The following is a 16,821-nucleotide window of genomic DNA, read 5'->3' on the forward strand; positions in this document are numbered from 1 at the left end:
GATCAAGAGCTGTGTTTGGGTACCACAGCAACCTTACTGTGTTCTTCCAGGTCATAAAGAAAAATAAGCTTCATAATGAGAGGTAGAGTGAGTTGGTAAAAAGTTTAAATCTGTGATTGTCATGTGTCTGATCTGGTCCAGGAGAGCATGGCTTTACCATTCGCAATCATTTGCACAAAGAAAACAAAGAAAGGGCAAATGATACAGTACTGTACCTCCATGGTCTGAGACTGGTGCATGGCTTTGATTGCATTCTGTGCCATTGCCCTTGTAGAAAATGTGACAAACGCACAGCCTGTGGGAACAAGGGGACAGGGAGCAGGAAAGACAAAAAACAACAAGACAAAAGGGTTGGACGCTTGTTAAACCAACACAGTCTACGAGAACGGCCACAAGACGACACTGTTCTCAGTAGTACATAAAAATAAACAACTTCTCTAGTTTATTTATCGACAGTGCTGACTTGCTAATCTGACCATAGATGAAAGAAAAAAAATTAGGTGGGGATGGGTGAGAAGAAAGGGTTTTTTCATTTTTTAAAAAAATTTTTAAATTTTATCTTATTTTATTTAATTTATTTTTGTTCTTTAGCCACAGGGTTTAAAATAAGTAAGACTTTTATGTAGACTTTGGTTTGCATAGTTTGGTCTATTCAGACCATGCATTAACAATTGCTTGCTAGGGCTTTTGTGCAGGTAAATTCTGGATACTAAATAAATGACTGGCATCACTGGCAGTTGAACTGGGAATTTAAAGAAGCCCATGAAGTCATATATTTCAGTGATGCACCAAGAACAACCATACAAGTAAGGATGAAGAAAGACTCCACTGTGTACCCTCTGACTAAGTGTGAAAAGACTCAGACAAAATTCAGTAATGTAGGTGGAATTTCAACATTTAAGAAAATAACATACTAAAAATAAAACTGTTTATGATTTTTATTTCTCCGAGTCCTAAGTACAATTATTTGATCTATGAAAGCTACCAACAACTCAAACAATTCTGAAGCTATATGCATGAATACCTAAACAACCACTTTTCTCCTTTCTCAGCCTTTTAAATTGTAATGAAAAGCCAGTAGGCTAATGCTTGGGTTATTTTTCCACCCTTTTACTATTATCAGTCATCCCTACTCTGGGCATGGTACTGGTCAACTTTTTCAGTGCATGACTCACTGCCCTTTTGACTAATAAAAACATTGCCTTCTGAGATTTACATTTTATTCTTCATGCACCCTTGGGTATCTTAAAGAAAAAGACTGTGAAATTAATGCAGATTCAGGCTGATTTTGTAATAATACCATGGCACACTAAAAGCTTAGCTAAAGCAACACAGACTTATTTCACTTGTGATCTCTAATGACTTTAAAAGTGCATTGATTTTCAGCTCCCTTAGCCTTGCACAGTTTGAACTTAGGTTTCAGAGAATAATTTAGTGTTCCACTCAATTTCCTCAAAACATTATTATTATTACTACTTAAAAGATTTCCAAATGAAGCAAATCTAAGCACTGAGAGGCTAAAGCATATTGTCATTTTGGAGCTAATGCATGAGAGCTACATTCTGGCATAAAAAATACAATATTGTTGCCCCTGTGGCCAATGGGCAAAATAAACCATTTTGCAATCCAACAAGCAGCAGATTGTTTGGTTTATGCAAATCAATTTGAGGCACAAAATACCTTTTCTTTTTGTTCTGCATGTACCTGGTAAGATTATCAAGTCAAGACTGTATTCACATTTTAATCAAACAACAGTAAGAGAAAGCAATGCCTGATCATTACCCAAAAGCACTACATCTACTCATGAAAATAAAGTCAATGCATTTTTGCATCATGCGGTATTTTTTTTCTTCTCTTTAATGTAAAGGCCCTTGATCCAAGAGAACCTAATCTGACTGATGTACCTCTGACTGATAAGTGAGCATGATAAAATCAGAAGTCTGAATTCTTTTATGCAAGCTTCATGGCACTGTTATGACTACATATTTCTCAGGTAACATAACAGCTGATGATGTCTTACTGCTGTTTCGCCACGCTATGCATTGCTATACTATTCTTATTCAGCAACAAATTTCTGTCAGAGAAAATGATGTAACACAACAGCTGTCTGTACAGCAATCTAGACAAAATGTGCAGTAGAAGGGTAAATAAACTACAGTACCTCTGCTAGTTTCCATATTGCTGCTGTGCACTAAAATTAAAGAGGCTCAAATTTACCATCAGTCTCAAAGTAATCGCTTTAAAAAACATTTCTGTTATTATCATTAACAGAGGAAATAACACCAAGCTTTTTCATTTATTGTCCTGCAAATTCAATGGGGGATGAGCACAAATAGAGATACACTGGAGGGCAGGCAAGAAACCCCATACAGAGCTTTGAATAATATTGTTTATAATGGTCAAGAAACTGCTTCATTCACTTCTTTCCCTCTCATTATCCAGGAGTGTGTACCATAGTGACAATTACTGAATGGAGGTTTAGAATGCATCAGAAGCATGTAAAATGTCAACAAATATCAATAAGACACAGTTTATGCATTTATCACAATTTCTACCCAGCAGTACTGCTGTAAGTAACTTACTGAGAGATGTTGCAATTAGCAGGTCTCAAAAGACATGTGAATCAGCAAAGAAATAAAGCTGTGCTCCTCTCAAGATAAAGCAGGCTCTCTCTTCCCTCCCTTAAGCTTTTTCTCTTTTAAACCACAAAGCTCAGCTGTTGGGGACTCTCAGTGCCCAACGCTGCCACAAAACCTCCTGCCTCGTTCCTCAGCCCAAATCATTCCGCGTGGATCCCGTTGCCTTTGTTCTGGAGTGAAAAGACCTTGGTAGCAGATCTCTGTAAAGTGCCATATAGCGAGCTCCCAATTTAAAAGAAACTTGTTCTCTGGGCAAGGGGAATGCCTGATGAATGAGGTTATGCAGCTTGAATATGTGCATTCAGAAACAGCATTCCACTGAGAAGACGGGACTGCATTTTAATTACAGTTTGCCAGCCAGAGGCTACAAGGTTAGGTCCCCTTGTTATCTCCAGTCAGCAGGCCACTTCCCCCCAATGGACAGTGGCCGTTTGCACAGTAAATATCCTACTTGCCTCAACAACCAAGGTAAAAATTCAGTACACAATCTTCTAAATTATTTGAAAACCCAGACCTTCAGTTGGTAGCATCAAGCACCCCAATTAAATGCTAGCTAATTTAAATGGACATTGCTACATCTGCTCACATTCAAGGGTTAGTTTTTCAGCTACCAAACCTGGACACTTGCAAAATACGCAAATTTATTAAGTGTACACATATATTCTTTTATGTGTGAACCATGGGATCCTTTCCTTCCTGACCAGACTGCCACAGTGGAGGGGAGCTAAGCTTCTATCATAGGATTCAGTCCACTTAACTCAGTCACTGAACTTTCATTCATTTAACATTCATTTAACATCCAATCAGTGAAGTTGCAGATATAATGCAAGTATTGAGAAAAGCTCTTCTGAGATGCTTAGGCTCTGCCATAGTTGATGGCAGTGCCTTTAATTTTCTATGTGGGGTACCTATGCACTCTAGGAAGCTGGTTTTGTTGGGCACCTAGGATCTAATCAGAAGCCCATGTTTAAATACACTGGATTTCACTCATTTAAGCCAGATGAGCTTTGCCTGAACCATCCTGTACTCTTTCTGCAGTAGCTTCTGAGGGGCTGGGAAAACCAGTTTCAGCACACTTACTCACTGTATCTCATGGACAGAGGTGGTCTTTTGGGAACATACTGCTAGCTTTAGGACCGTAAATCACAATTACAAGAGGACAAGACTAATCAGATTTCATGCCTCGTGGTGCAAGGAAACAAGAAAAATTTCAACAGCCTTTTACCCCATCCTATGAAACACTGCATTGATTGTAGTGCCGTGGGCTGAGATCTTCTAGACCAACAGCTACAAGCAAATTACTACTGTTTTATCATACTGAGTCCTGATGCTCAATTATTCCCTTCTTACTGGAGCTATGGAGCTCTCTGGGAGAGAAAACATGAAGATGGTGATATTTCTAGCTAATTCCTTGAAATGACTTTGTTTTGTACCACCAGCCAGCTAACCACAAAAAAAAAAAAAAAAAAAAAAAAAGAAGATAGTTTTGTAAATATGGCCAAACTGCAAGTGACCTTGCAATTATTTATCACCCCTACTTTCAAAATGTCAGGGGTCACTAACAAGAACGAAAGGGGAGGCAGAAAGGAGGTCTAAGTTTTAGTTGCTTCTCCAAGGCTACCTTCTCACCCTGTACACCAGAGAAATAACTGACAGGGAAAAGGCTTCTCAAAGTAATTTTCTCTTCCAGACAGAATGACAGGGTGGCACCTAGCCCTGCTGCAGAGGAGATTTTGGAGTACATTATCACATTTGCCATCTCTGCTGAAAGAACATCTAAACTCATGGGATTGGTCCTTACCCCCCTCCTGAACTGAAAGAGAGTTTTGAAGAGGTTGTAAAATCAGAAAAGCTTCTTCCTCAACCCGTGCTGTCCCAAACCTAGGGCTCAATGCTCAAGTGATTGAATTATTGCAAATATTTAAAAAAGCTTAGCACTGCTCCATTTCATCTGCTTCACTTGATTCTTCTCATCTCAAACCGAATGTTTGAAACATTCAGTCAGCAGTTCACACACAGTCAAACACAACATCAGTACTTGTGAGCTGCAAGTGAAGTAGAACGTTTTTAAATATGGAGGCCTCAAGGTAAGGGGTCTGATTTCATACCTACATAAGAAACCTCCCACATAAAACTAGTGTGGTCTACCAGAGGTTTCAAAGCCCCCAAACCCTCAATGACACCAAGAGGAGATGCAAAACCCCTAGACACTTTTGAATTGAGCCTAAAGTTAAAAATGGAAGTTTAAAAACCATGGCTTTAAAGTTCTGGAGATGAAAGACAGGCAGATGTAATCAATAAATAAAAAAACCATACATAGGGACCCTGCTGACACAGAAGAAGGCTCCAGAGATTTTCAAAGTCATCCGAGCAATCACAGTACTACGTATGGTGGCTGCACAGCAGGTGATGTAATGGTTGCACTACAGCTTCCTAGTTCACCATAAACAAGGTTTTTCTTGACTTTCTGTGAAGAAACAATACTGAAAAGCTGCCAAAATACTCCTGCAAGAAGCATCTGGGATCCTCTGAGATGAAAGCCTCTATTTAAAGAAAAGATAAGGTTCAAATAAAAAGCTATGGAAATTGATAAAAATAAGCTCCAGTTGTGTTAAAATATTTCTATCTGAGATTGCAAAGTAGACTTCCCTTTTCTACACTGTGTTAGTATTGTACAGTCTGAAGGAAGGTCCAGCCTGGGAAACAGCCTTCTAATGAAGACATCACCCTCAAATCCATCTTAGAGGTTAAAATACATTTCAGTTACAAATTAAGACATTAGATTGTGTATTGTACAGACGGTTTGTCATTAGTTATTGCTTAAGACACACACCAACATGTCTGAGACCAAGCGCAACAACTCAGCTCTAAAACATTTTGAAAAAGCCACAGTGAAGCTTTTCAGTTTATGCATTTCAAGCACCAAAAGGTAACAAGATGCATGTCCTGTTAACATGCCTCATCTCTTTGGCTTTACTGACTTCTCTGGACTATCGACCACATGACAGTTTCTAGATTTTAAATTTCCTGAAGTTAACGGTTCCTTCAAAATGTTTCTAATTGCACGGTTAATTAACCATGCTGCAAAGTACAGACTTCTGTAACTGCAATTTACACAAAACCAGAATCAAACGGGTAACAAAGACCACATTCTCTAACAGTGCCTCAATGACCCTGTCATTGGAATAAAAACTCTTATAAATTATTTCATTTCAGACTTCACTCTGGGGAGAGGTTGCTGCAAAGCTGCAGTAATGGAAATCTGAGATGTAGTTATTGGCCAAAGGCCACCAGAGACACTGGTCACTTGGATGTGTTTGTTCCTTCCCAGTTTCAAAAGAGTTTCAGCAGAGGAAAAAGAAAATTAAATGTGCCATGATGATTTGAAAGAATTAAAATGTTACCACATCACAGCAAAAGAAACAAGGCATGGAGGTGTTTCTGAAAAGCAACTAAAAGTACAGCACTTGTACCATGCTCATTTCCCATGACTCACGCACAGGTGGCCCCTGATCCAGGCTGTTGTCATGGCTGGCATTTCAAGTTACTTGAGCTCATGAAAGAGCAGCAAATATTGATAAGGAAAAAGAATTAGATATAAAATCTCCTCACCTACCCTTCACTACAATTAATTATTATGCAAATACTAATGTTCTTTTACTGATTCATCGAGAAAAACCCTGAATCTGAAAGTATGAATGGCTTTGCATGAAATTAAACTGCCTGATCATGATCTAACTCTCCATGTTACTTCTAACCAGCTCTTAAAGCAAAGCAAGAAAAAAAATATCCCTATAATCAACGTCTGCAGAAATGTTCACTTGTCCCATGTGCCTGGTGATGTTTTGTTAAAAATTCATACAATTAGGAGCCTAGAAGATGTAAGAATATGCATTTGGAGCTTTCCAACAATTGTTATGGTGTATCCAACCGTCTGTACGTGTTATTAGCGGCTTTTTTTCCGAGCATGCTATTAACCCAGTTGACTTCTTTCTGGTATCTGTTATATAAATCTGCATTTAGCAGTACAGTAGAGTAAGTTGCTGTGTGGTGCTCCTGTGATAAGCATAAGAGGATTTTTTTTTTTTAATCATCATTATGGACAGTAATAATTCTGAGAGCGATACAGAGATATTGATCCACTGACCTAAAAATAGGTGTTTTACAAAGGCAGAGGAGCATTGCTATCCCTATTTTAAGGAATGGGACAACAGGGAGATGATGAGAGAGCAACTCACCTACAGTCAATACAGTGCATTAGTGGCACAGCTACAAATCAAACTTGAGTATTTCTGGCTATTTCTGCACACTCCAGCTATCATGTCTGCGTTGGCATCTGTGGCCACATAGACATTACACAGTGCAATGAGTCAGGAGGTCTGAAAGTTTCCTTAAGCCGTTTACAGTAAGTGATTTAAAATCTTAATCATCTGAGGCAGTTCACTTCTGCTTTTTCATGATAATGAAGCTTAGCACATGATATCACAATCATGAATTTTTGTAAAGCATACTTAGCTCTTCAGAAAAAGTGCTGGATTAAATAACCCTGCAGGCTGAATCCTTCTCTTCGAATAATGAATACAGTACAGGCAGTGGCACGCTTCTTTAGATAGTCCCAAGAACCCTGCTAAAGGGAAGGCCAGTGTCTGTGGCTGTTGAGTCCCTGGTTTCTTTATCTCTACAGCCAACAGGGTATTTTTATTTTTTAATACTTTTCACATGTAGGAATTACTCACTGCTAGCTGACTATTTTCACAAGGACTATCCCAGAGCCTTCAGAAGGGGATGCCTTTTGGTTGCTGCCTATTTCTTGTAGCTGGCTGGAATATAACAAGTTACAGATATAAACAACATTTATTTCTTAGATGCAGCAGCGAACAACAGTAGGGGAAAAAAAATTACTGAAGGAAAAAAATACTGTTTCTTTAAAACATACTTCTCCATTTCTGGAGCTTCATATCATTATTTGAGTCATGTTTTATAGATGAATTTCAAACAGCTGACAATAGGAATTTGGAGTGGAAATGCTGATGGTTCATTATCAGTACTGACAGCAATGGGTGTGACTTTATTAAAGTTCTGTCAACTCTTGGATAGAAACTACAATAGAAACAACCAGTTCAGTCTCTCTCCCTCTCTCTCCTTATCTTAGCACTTATATCACACTCATCACAAAGTGTTACATTTTCCTTTGATGCCACAGGATGAGATTTCTCCTATTGAAGCCATGTGGCACACTACAACCCTACACCCTGCCTACGAGCTGAGAGCAGACCTTCACCATCCTAGCTGTACAGCTGCTGTTGAAGTGTAGGCATAGCCTAAAAGTCAACTGAAAGCTTTTTACCCTTTATTAAGAAAAAAACCAAAAGCAGCACAAACCAAAACTCTCCTGTTGAATAGTGTAACCCGGTGTTATTCTTCGCAACTATCTGCTGGTAATAAAGATAATTTGCATAAGCCCTTTAACAAAGCTTGAAAGTTGGCATAAATATCAATGGATGTAACTTTCAAGCTCTTTTCATCCAAGATACCATGATGTGCACTTGTTATGCAATTGAAAAGAAATGCCAAACAGAAGTTACTGGCTCATATTTCAATCTCACTGCTGTGAGCACCATGAATTCCTGAAGGCTCTGGCACTGTGAGGACAGTGTTTTCCTAAGACAGTGACTATTCTTCATTCACCCCTCTGTGGCTGAGAGGGAAGCACATCCAGATGGATGCTGAGAAAACAAATACTGTTTGCGGCAAAGGGAACTCACATCTTGGAAATAGTAACATGAATTAAAACTTGTTAAGTACTGGAACTCATTATGAAGGTTTAACTGTAAAAATTCTCCATCTTCCTTTAGTGAAGCAGCTTTTCACACTGGACTTTTCAGCCAAGCCCCCTCCATTGCAAATCTACCTTAGCACTTTTCATTTCAACTGCAGTACCAACCATTTTCCCAACACTTTGCCTTCTCTCATGGAGTGGTGGTTTTGTGAAGCTGATAAACATCTGCCTGAAAACCTGGTTGGCACAGCTGAACTAATTTTCAAGTGTGAACATGGGTGTGTAGAAAGCAATTCAAGTTTAACAAGGCATGATGCATGAGGGCATGAGAGAATATCAATCGTGATTGTGACCGAAATAAATCCAAGTGGCAGAGAGGATACAGCTCTGCTCTGGCTACTGGTGTGTGACCTACCTGGACTGAGATCTTCAGCCTCCAGCAGAAGAGAGCAGCACATTAACTCTAAGGCTCTGCCTGATACATTGGTCACATGCTGTAAAAATCTCAGCTTCTGATTATTGTGAGATGGCTATTCAGGGCAGAACAAAACTACCCCACCAACCTCACTTACTCTGTTGGATTTCATAATTAGCTTTTCTATGCTTGTACTACGTCCAGTGTCTGGTGAATAAAAGCAAGTACACAGTGGGATTTCTATGCATCTCAGGAAAGATCCATTTCTTTGTTGGGTGATGCTGAGGAGTCAATTAAATCTTTATGGGGATCAAAATATCTGATGCCCAAATCTTTTTATTTCCTTAGCTACTTTCCCACTCATGTCTTTCACCATCCCTTCCCTGTGCTACTTACAAAATGAAATAAGTGAAAATCGGAAATATTTGCTTTGTCTCAGTGTTGGGTCTAGAAAGATAATGACAGCACTTGACTCCATCACTTAACTTTCATTACTGAGCTGCAGGAACCAACCTCAGATCTTTCCTCTAGCTTTCTCCCAAGGCAAAAGACATGATCTTGAGTCTCTCCTTGCTTGAACCTGGCCCCAAAAGTTTTGGGATCACCCACTAAGCATGCATAAATGTCATACATTTTCTTGGTGCTCCCTATTTATTGTCAGAGTGTCTTTTCCAGAAGTCATTATTCAGAAGTAGTACAGTAAGTGCTTTCAAGCAGCGCCATGAGATATAAGAATATCTGCAACTTCCCCTGCTGAAATTTATAGGCATTTTAATGAAGCTGGGCAACACACAGAACAAAGAAACCCCATGCACAAATTGTTGCACAAAATACTGTGGATTCTATAGTCTACTGGAAACAAGTAGATCCAAAAGTAAAGAAAAACATCTAGCTCTATACCTATATCTATATGCAAAATGGGTACTATTATTTTTTCTGTGCCTTTTGAAAATGTAATAAAATGCATAAACTGTGCTTTCTATGTTTTTTGTTTGTTTTGTTGTTTTTGTTTTTCTATAGAATCAGAAGTGATATTTTCACAGCTCCACACTTAAAATTACTTTACTCCCTATGCTGTTAACTGACCATGGAGAGTACCACAGCATCCTTCCCCACTGAGAGATGGTACTATTACTACTTTCTTTTCCACTCAGCACAAGCTGGCACTAACTTTTTGAGAAGTTTTGCGCTCTGATAATAATTGCAGGTCCATATACCATGGAGTTAATATGTAGCCTTGGGTCATCAATATACATTTAATTTTCTTTTCAATATGCTTGCAGAGGGCCTTTCTTGAAAAGGCACTTTTGCACTCAAAAGGGATCACCAGCTACTGAAGTCTGTGCTGCACTTCATTTCCAAAGTTTAGGTCAGTTGCTTTACCTCTCTTGGTGGTGCTGCTTTACACCTTTGCCCTGGTTTGTGGGTTGTGATAGAGGCACAAGATTTAAAAGCTTTTTTTTACAAAGTGTTTTCCAGGCAAAACTCTCAAGCTAACCTTTTTGCTTCTCAGTTATAGTTTTGCATATAGTTATAGAAAACATGGGAATGCAGGAGACAGTGCTATGACATGGACCAGTTCCCATGACCCTGTATCCCTTCAAATAGTAATTTGCAGCCCTTGGTTATTTTTTGGCCTTATACTACAAAGTAGAAATGGGGTCAGGGAAGGATCTTTGATTTTGTGAGAGCAGAAAACTGAGGGTGTTTTCTCAGGGTGCAAAGGAACCTTTTCAGCTGACAAACAGGGCGATAACACAAGTTAATATGTTGGCACCGAGACCTTTCTGACACTGGAAATAAAAGGTGATAATTTCAGTCACTGTGCAAAGTTCATGTGGATTCCTTCATCACGTGGGACATATTACAGCATAACCCCTAGCTGCAGACAGCAGCTAAGCCTACCCTGGCTGTGACATGCAGCTCCCAATTAGCAGTTAAGGAAAGAGACTTTACAGACTGCACACTCACCTCTGCTCAGCCCATCCGGTCCCCGAAGGATTCGGCATTCTTCTATCTGGCCGAACGGAGAAAACATCACCCTGATATCATTCTCATTACACTTCTTTGAAACCATTCCTATGAACAATTTTCTGTCTTCCACAGCTAGAAGATAAAAATAATGAATGAGCAAAGGCCATTTCATCTTTTTCCTGTGATCCAATGCTTCATTACCACATCAAACCAAGCTCCAGTCATGTGAGTCTGGCTCTGTAACTGAAGACAAGTCCTAAGGCAAACACTTTATACTACAACCTCCCTTCCCTTCCTTCCTTCCTCCCCCATCCCAAATTTCTCATTTTATTTTCTGTCTCTCTCTTTTTTCTAGTGGTGCTTGCTATTTATATAACATATTAATTGGCTGCCTTAGTCATTCTGTATATGCCTCCTCATCACGGTTTCTAAGAAAAAAGCATCCCCTGTTAGAGGGACTTTTAAAGATATATTTGCATAGATTTTTAATTCAGATAAATTCCCTCATCTCCCTCATGTATGAAAATCACAACAGGGGTGAAGGTGAAGAAGGGATGGCACATGTAATGATAGCAGCTAATGAAAAATATTCCTGATAAATGTTTTGAGAGAAATGTTCCTATCTGAGCTTTCAATTTCAACCAACTTAATGCATGGCACTCAAAAAGCAGAAATGTAACAACTGCCCTGGTAAAAGAATGCATTACATTTTCTGGCTTTTTTTTCAGACTGACACAGCCCTCTCCCCTCCAGGAGGACACAAGGCATAGTGTAGAGCATCACTTTAACAAGTGGGCTGCATAATTCTCTCCCAGAGCCAAATCCTTTGATTCATAATGATGCTGAGTTTGCAAAAAAACATGAAAAAGGGCCTTTACCTGAATTACTGCTAGAATATTTCCTATTTGCATTGTCACCAAAATTAGTAAAAGTGAGACTGCTGCAGGAGTCCTGTTAATCAAACTGAAATTTACTGGATTAAATCTGGGGACTCTTGTAAAAAATGAAACAGGTTATCAAAACCTAATTCATCCTGGCAAGACATACAAATGTTAATGCACCCTCCCCATCTATATTAAACCAAAAATGTAAGTGCTTCTCATACAACATATACACCAGTGCTTTCTTCCTCTCTTGAAATGGCATGTAAATCCAATTCACCGTTAATGAGCAGACTGTCAGAGTTTGCAGGGAAGCAAAGAGAGAAGGAAAGCTTTACTCCAGAGAGTCTGCAGTGCACTTACTTATTTCTATTATTGTGCAAATTATTTTTGTAATGAAGTATTTTCATTTCTGGGCTTACTAGAAAAAAAAAAAAAAGAAAAAAGAAAAAAATTTGCCTTGCTCCCCCAACTCTCTCTCCTGTATTAGCACGAGTTTATCAAATGGAATAAATTGCAGCTGAGGAAGATGAAGCTGCATCTATTTTCATAGGATTTTATTTGTTATACTTCAACACTTTAAGTGCATTTAATAATTTCAACAATAAAAATAAGAGATTCATGTTTATTGATCATGAGAGGTGTTTGAAGTGATTTTTCCTCAGAATTGCTGACTTGAAAAAGCATTTGTAGCTTTTATACAAGCAAGCACCAAGACAGTGCATTTTTCAGAATCCAAAACAGAAATCAGCCCCTACAATCCCAGCTTCTCCCAATACAAGCTTGTAAGAAAACTGGCATGAATATAGCACCCAGGAGAATAAGTTTTCCTCAGCAGATTCCTCAAGGCTCAGCATTTTCATTCATGCTTTATATTGAGGTTCCACATGCAGGTAAACCTTCCAGAAAGGGTTAAAAAAAAAAATAAATAAATCATGGGATGAGCCACTTATATACAGATCAGGAGCTTAATATGTAGTATAGGAAATAAGACCTGCAAGTTGAGATTATTATTATTTTATTTATTTTTATATATATGTGTGTGTGTGTGTGTATACACGTTTGTTTATATTTATAGGATCACAGAATCATAGAACTGTTTGTGTTGGAAGGGACCTCAAAGATCATCTAGTTCCAGCCCCACTGCGTGGGCAGGAACACCTCCCAGTAGGGCAGGTTGCTCAGAGCCCCATCCAACCTGGCCTTGAACACTTCCAGGGATGGGGCATCCACAACTTCCCTGGGCAACCTATGCCAGTGTCTCACCACCCTCACAAAAGATAATTTTCTCCTAATATCCAAACTAAATCTACCCTCTTTCAGTATGAAACTGTTCCCCCTCATCCTATCACGAAATGCCCTTGTAAAATGTCTCTCTCCATTTATGTCTTCCATTGAAACTACATCTGATTCATAATGCATACTTGGCCTTGATGCTGCTAACAATTATTTTAAGGATGGTAACATTGAATTGCCTTGCTCACAGCTACCAGGAGAGTCTAGGCAGTCACTTTCCTGGCTGAAAGGATGCCTGTAACTTGGCTGCTTACAATTCCTATTTTGCCTTGACTAATCTCTTTGAAGTAGGTCCCTGGCCAGGCTGTCCCCTCAACAACAGCCACACACCATGGCCCAGGTGCAGGAAATGGAAGGGAGGCAAGGGACCAAACTGGGCTTCCAGGTATGGATTTCTCCATACCACAAACTGAGGTCAGGCTGGGGGCAGCCATGGTGCCAAGCACAGGTCCAAGCATTGCCTTCTGTTCTGTGTTATGAATCTCTTAACTTCTGCCTGTGTGTCAGCGACTATCAGCCAGTTTAAATTTGGGTTGATTTTAGGCTTGAAATACAACATAGGTCTACCCTAATGGTGACTACATCCCAACCCTCTTAAAAATAGCTGCTAGCTGTTGGTCAAATGCCCACCATGCCACCCCAAAGCAGGTTACTCAGGTCCTGCTTAGGTGCAAGGACAAAGACTCAAACCAGAGATTCCCATGGAGATTCAAAAGAAATGAGATGCGAAAGGGAAGGCTTTGTTTTAATTTTCCAAAGTGTAACAGATGACAAACTCCCCACCGCCCTCCTTCAGTTTTGCCAGTAAACCTATAAATATGCCATTTAACGAACATGATTTGCAGGTTTTCAGCTCAAGGGTGATTTTATAGTAAATTAAACATCCAGGTCCCATGTACTATACATCTTAAAAATGCAGATTTCATGAAGAATGCTCAGAGTACACAAAACATATTGATATGATGATGTGCTCTGCATTCAGTGCAATAAGTCAATGCTGATCAGTGTTGAAGCTCAGGAAAATTGCTATTCATTTTTTGGCTGGGGGCCCAGCATAAAAAAAATATTTAAAGGGACAATTGTCAAGACCAAAATGACATGTTTTCACTCCATCTGATAAAGCATCTGATATTACTAGGCTGAAAGAGTTTTTAACAATATATTCTCATGCAGAGAAAGGAATGCCTTTTCACCTCTCTAAGACTGGCTGGCTGGATTTTTCTCTGCATTTTTGGGCAGCCACTTCTTTTCTTCTAAAAGGAATCCTTATCAGCCATGCAGGCACGGTTTGAGAATCAAATAGACAACAGACTGCAAGAAGTACAGGTCAAATGTATTTAGAGGTTAGCAAACTCCCCCGTCACGTCAGCCTGCTGATGTGTCCCAGCGTGTTGGGTTGCTCCCATCGACTGTAAAACAAGGGTCTGAACATTAAGCACACACATCCCAACAAAGCGTGGAGATTGGGAAAGGTGATACCTGCTGCCATCTGGAGAAAGGATGGCAGTCAACAGCCATCTCGCCTGGCTTTACTCATCTACATGTAGGTGTACAGTTTTAGTCTCAGCTGGCTGTTGCCAATGCCAAGAATCAGGTCCTCCAAAGAGTGACTGATCTCACCTCTCCTGGCAAGATGGTATGGCTTCTTTTATGGGAGTCCCACTCAATATTGACAATAAAGAGGGCTGTTACCTTCTAGCTGGCTCCCAAAACTTGCTCATCTTGATAACATATAATGTGCTGAGCTCCAGCTGCAGGATAGAAGGAATAGGTGAGCTCTGAGGGACTGGGCAAAGTTTGGGGGCCGGGAGTGCTTTGGGCAGTGAGAGCAGGCAAAGGAGAAGGCTGGGGCAGGATAACAGAGCTCATGGGTCAGCACTGGTGTGCGCATATCACATAAACATTTCACTACTGCTTGATAATTGTCTCTCCTACACTAGAGGTAGGTTTCAATAATTCAACATCCAGAAAATTAATGGCATTTTTTTGGTGAGCATTTGAGATTTTTATTTCTGAACCTTGCTTATAGGCCTAGCTGCACTTTCTGGCTGCTTTGCTCAACTCTCAGGGCATGAAGTAGATAAAAATCACCTGTAAGCAGCTAATAGGATGGGATGGCTGAGTGCTCTGCCAGTGATGAAGTAGAAGCAGCCAGAAGATCACAGTGAACAAGGTCTGAAGTTCTAGTTACATGAATGGAAGTGTGAAACTGTGTAGTATCTTGATTAAATAATTATGGGATTCACCTCTAATCCACTCAAATACATTACAAACACAAGTCAGCTATGGTGCCCAGGCAGTTAATGTGACACATCCAGTGCTAAACGTCCTAGATTTGGGGTGGGAACCTTCACCCCGAATGCAAGAGCTCTGCATGATGAAGTGGAGTCACCTGTTTTAATATGAGATTAATTTTCTCCTAACTCCATCAAGACTAGCTCTGCAGCACTAGTATGGGTGCTTAGGTTTTGTGTTTGAAGCCAGAGAGCTATGTGAGCCTTCAAAATGTAGCTGAGATGAAGCCAGCCTCTGCTGGGGGACTTCTTTCAAACTGAATCCTCCTGCCTTCTGATAGCCCAGAATAAAATCCTGAAAGATCTAATTTTTTTGCTTTACTCAATTTGCTTCAGTAATGAGTGTTTCTTGCAGTCTGTATGAGATGGCTGTGCTAACCCAGGAGGATAAAGGAGTAGAGATTATCTCTGTACACTACAAAAAAAATTAAACTCTGTAATAATCATGGGAAATCTCCCTAAAGATTTCTCTTCCCTTCTCTCTTCTAAACCCTCTGTCCTCTAATATCACAGTTATATCCTTTTCTAATACATTTTTTAGGAGTCTAGTCAATTAAAGAGTGCACTTTTCATCCAGAAGATGCCTTCTCTTTTGAGAAGACAAAGAAACAGTTAATTACATATTCATGGTTGTTTATTAATTTTAAATTTTTTTTTTCATCCAGAAGGGAAGAGTGGAAAAAGCAGACTTTTTATCTCTATCTGAAAGTCTGTGAAAAAGCCTTGCACACAATCTGCCAAAGTCACACCTGGATCTGGAGCTGCCTGCATTAATTATCAACTTTCCTATGTGTTATTCCGAACATATGGCCTTTAATTGCTCCTTCTGAATAGGCAAAGTTGTGCCACTTAGAATTTAAAAATTATTTCTCTAAGTTTTCACTAATAAAAGAAAAATTATAAGGTCACCCATCTCACCCCCTCCCCTTCCCTTTAAAAAAAAAAAAAAAAAAAAGAAGATAATTTTGTCATTTTCCCTGAAGTGGTGATGCATTGATCCATTTAAGAGCATAGGATAGGTGCCTGAAAGTGTTGACTGTATTCAACTCCTGAACCAAGAAACATTTGAGTATTTGCTAAATCATAGCATGTTAATGACCACAGACAACTTTAAGTCAATCATGTGTTGATGTGCTTTTCTACATTAGAGTGTCTTTGTTTGGAAAAGGAAAAATATTCTTAAATAGACAAATACTGTGCGTGATTGACAGTTGAGATGAATCTAGCAATGGTGGAGCCTTCAAAGTCTTGAAATCATCTTATTCTGGCAGGTGATCCTTAACTGAAACTTTGCAGATAGATTAAAATAACCACCTCACAAAACAAAGGTTGTCAAACTAGAGGTGATCAGAACAGGGCACAGTACAAACTGGAACAAGTTGCCCAACAAAGTTGTGGGAGCTGTAGAGGATTGGATCCAGTTGATCTTTAAGGTCCCTTCCAACTCAAACCATTCTGATTCTAAAAATCTTTCAGGGATGTTACAGTTTTCAAAAATAAAATCTTTTCAAAATCCTCCCATGTAGACAAATTAACAACATAT

The 16,821-nt window shown here is 39.4% G+C and overlaps 1 protein-coding gene across 1 annotated transcript in view; it reads right to left on the bottom strand.

Moving 5' to 3' along the window:
• CELF2 (CUGBP, Elav-like family member 2) overlaps positions 1 to 16,821 on the bottom strand; it is a 257,535-nt gene that overhangs the window by 54,561 nt on the left and 186,153 nt on the right. The window contains exons 5-6 of the mRNA XM_010001271.1: positions 10,805 to 10,939; positions 216 to 295 (exon numbers count right to left, since the gene is read on the bottom strand). Coding sequence (XP_009999573.1) covers positions 216 to 295; positions 10,805 to 10,939 — 215 coding nt within the window. The remainder of the gene's footprint in view (positions 1 to 215; positions 296 to 10,804; positions 10,940 to 16,821) is intronic.

Source organism: Chaetura pelagica, unplaced genomic scaffold (assembly GCF_000747805.2).
Source record: "Chaetura pelagica isolate M959 unplaced genomic scaffold, ChaPel_1.0 scaffold66, whole genome shotgun sequence".
In the NCBI taxonomy this organism is placed as follows: Eukaryota; Metazoa; Chordata; class Aves; order Apodiformes; family Apodidae; genus Chaetura; species Chaetura pelagica.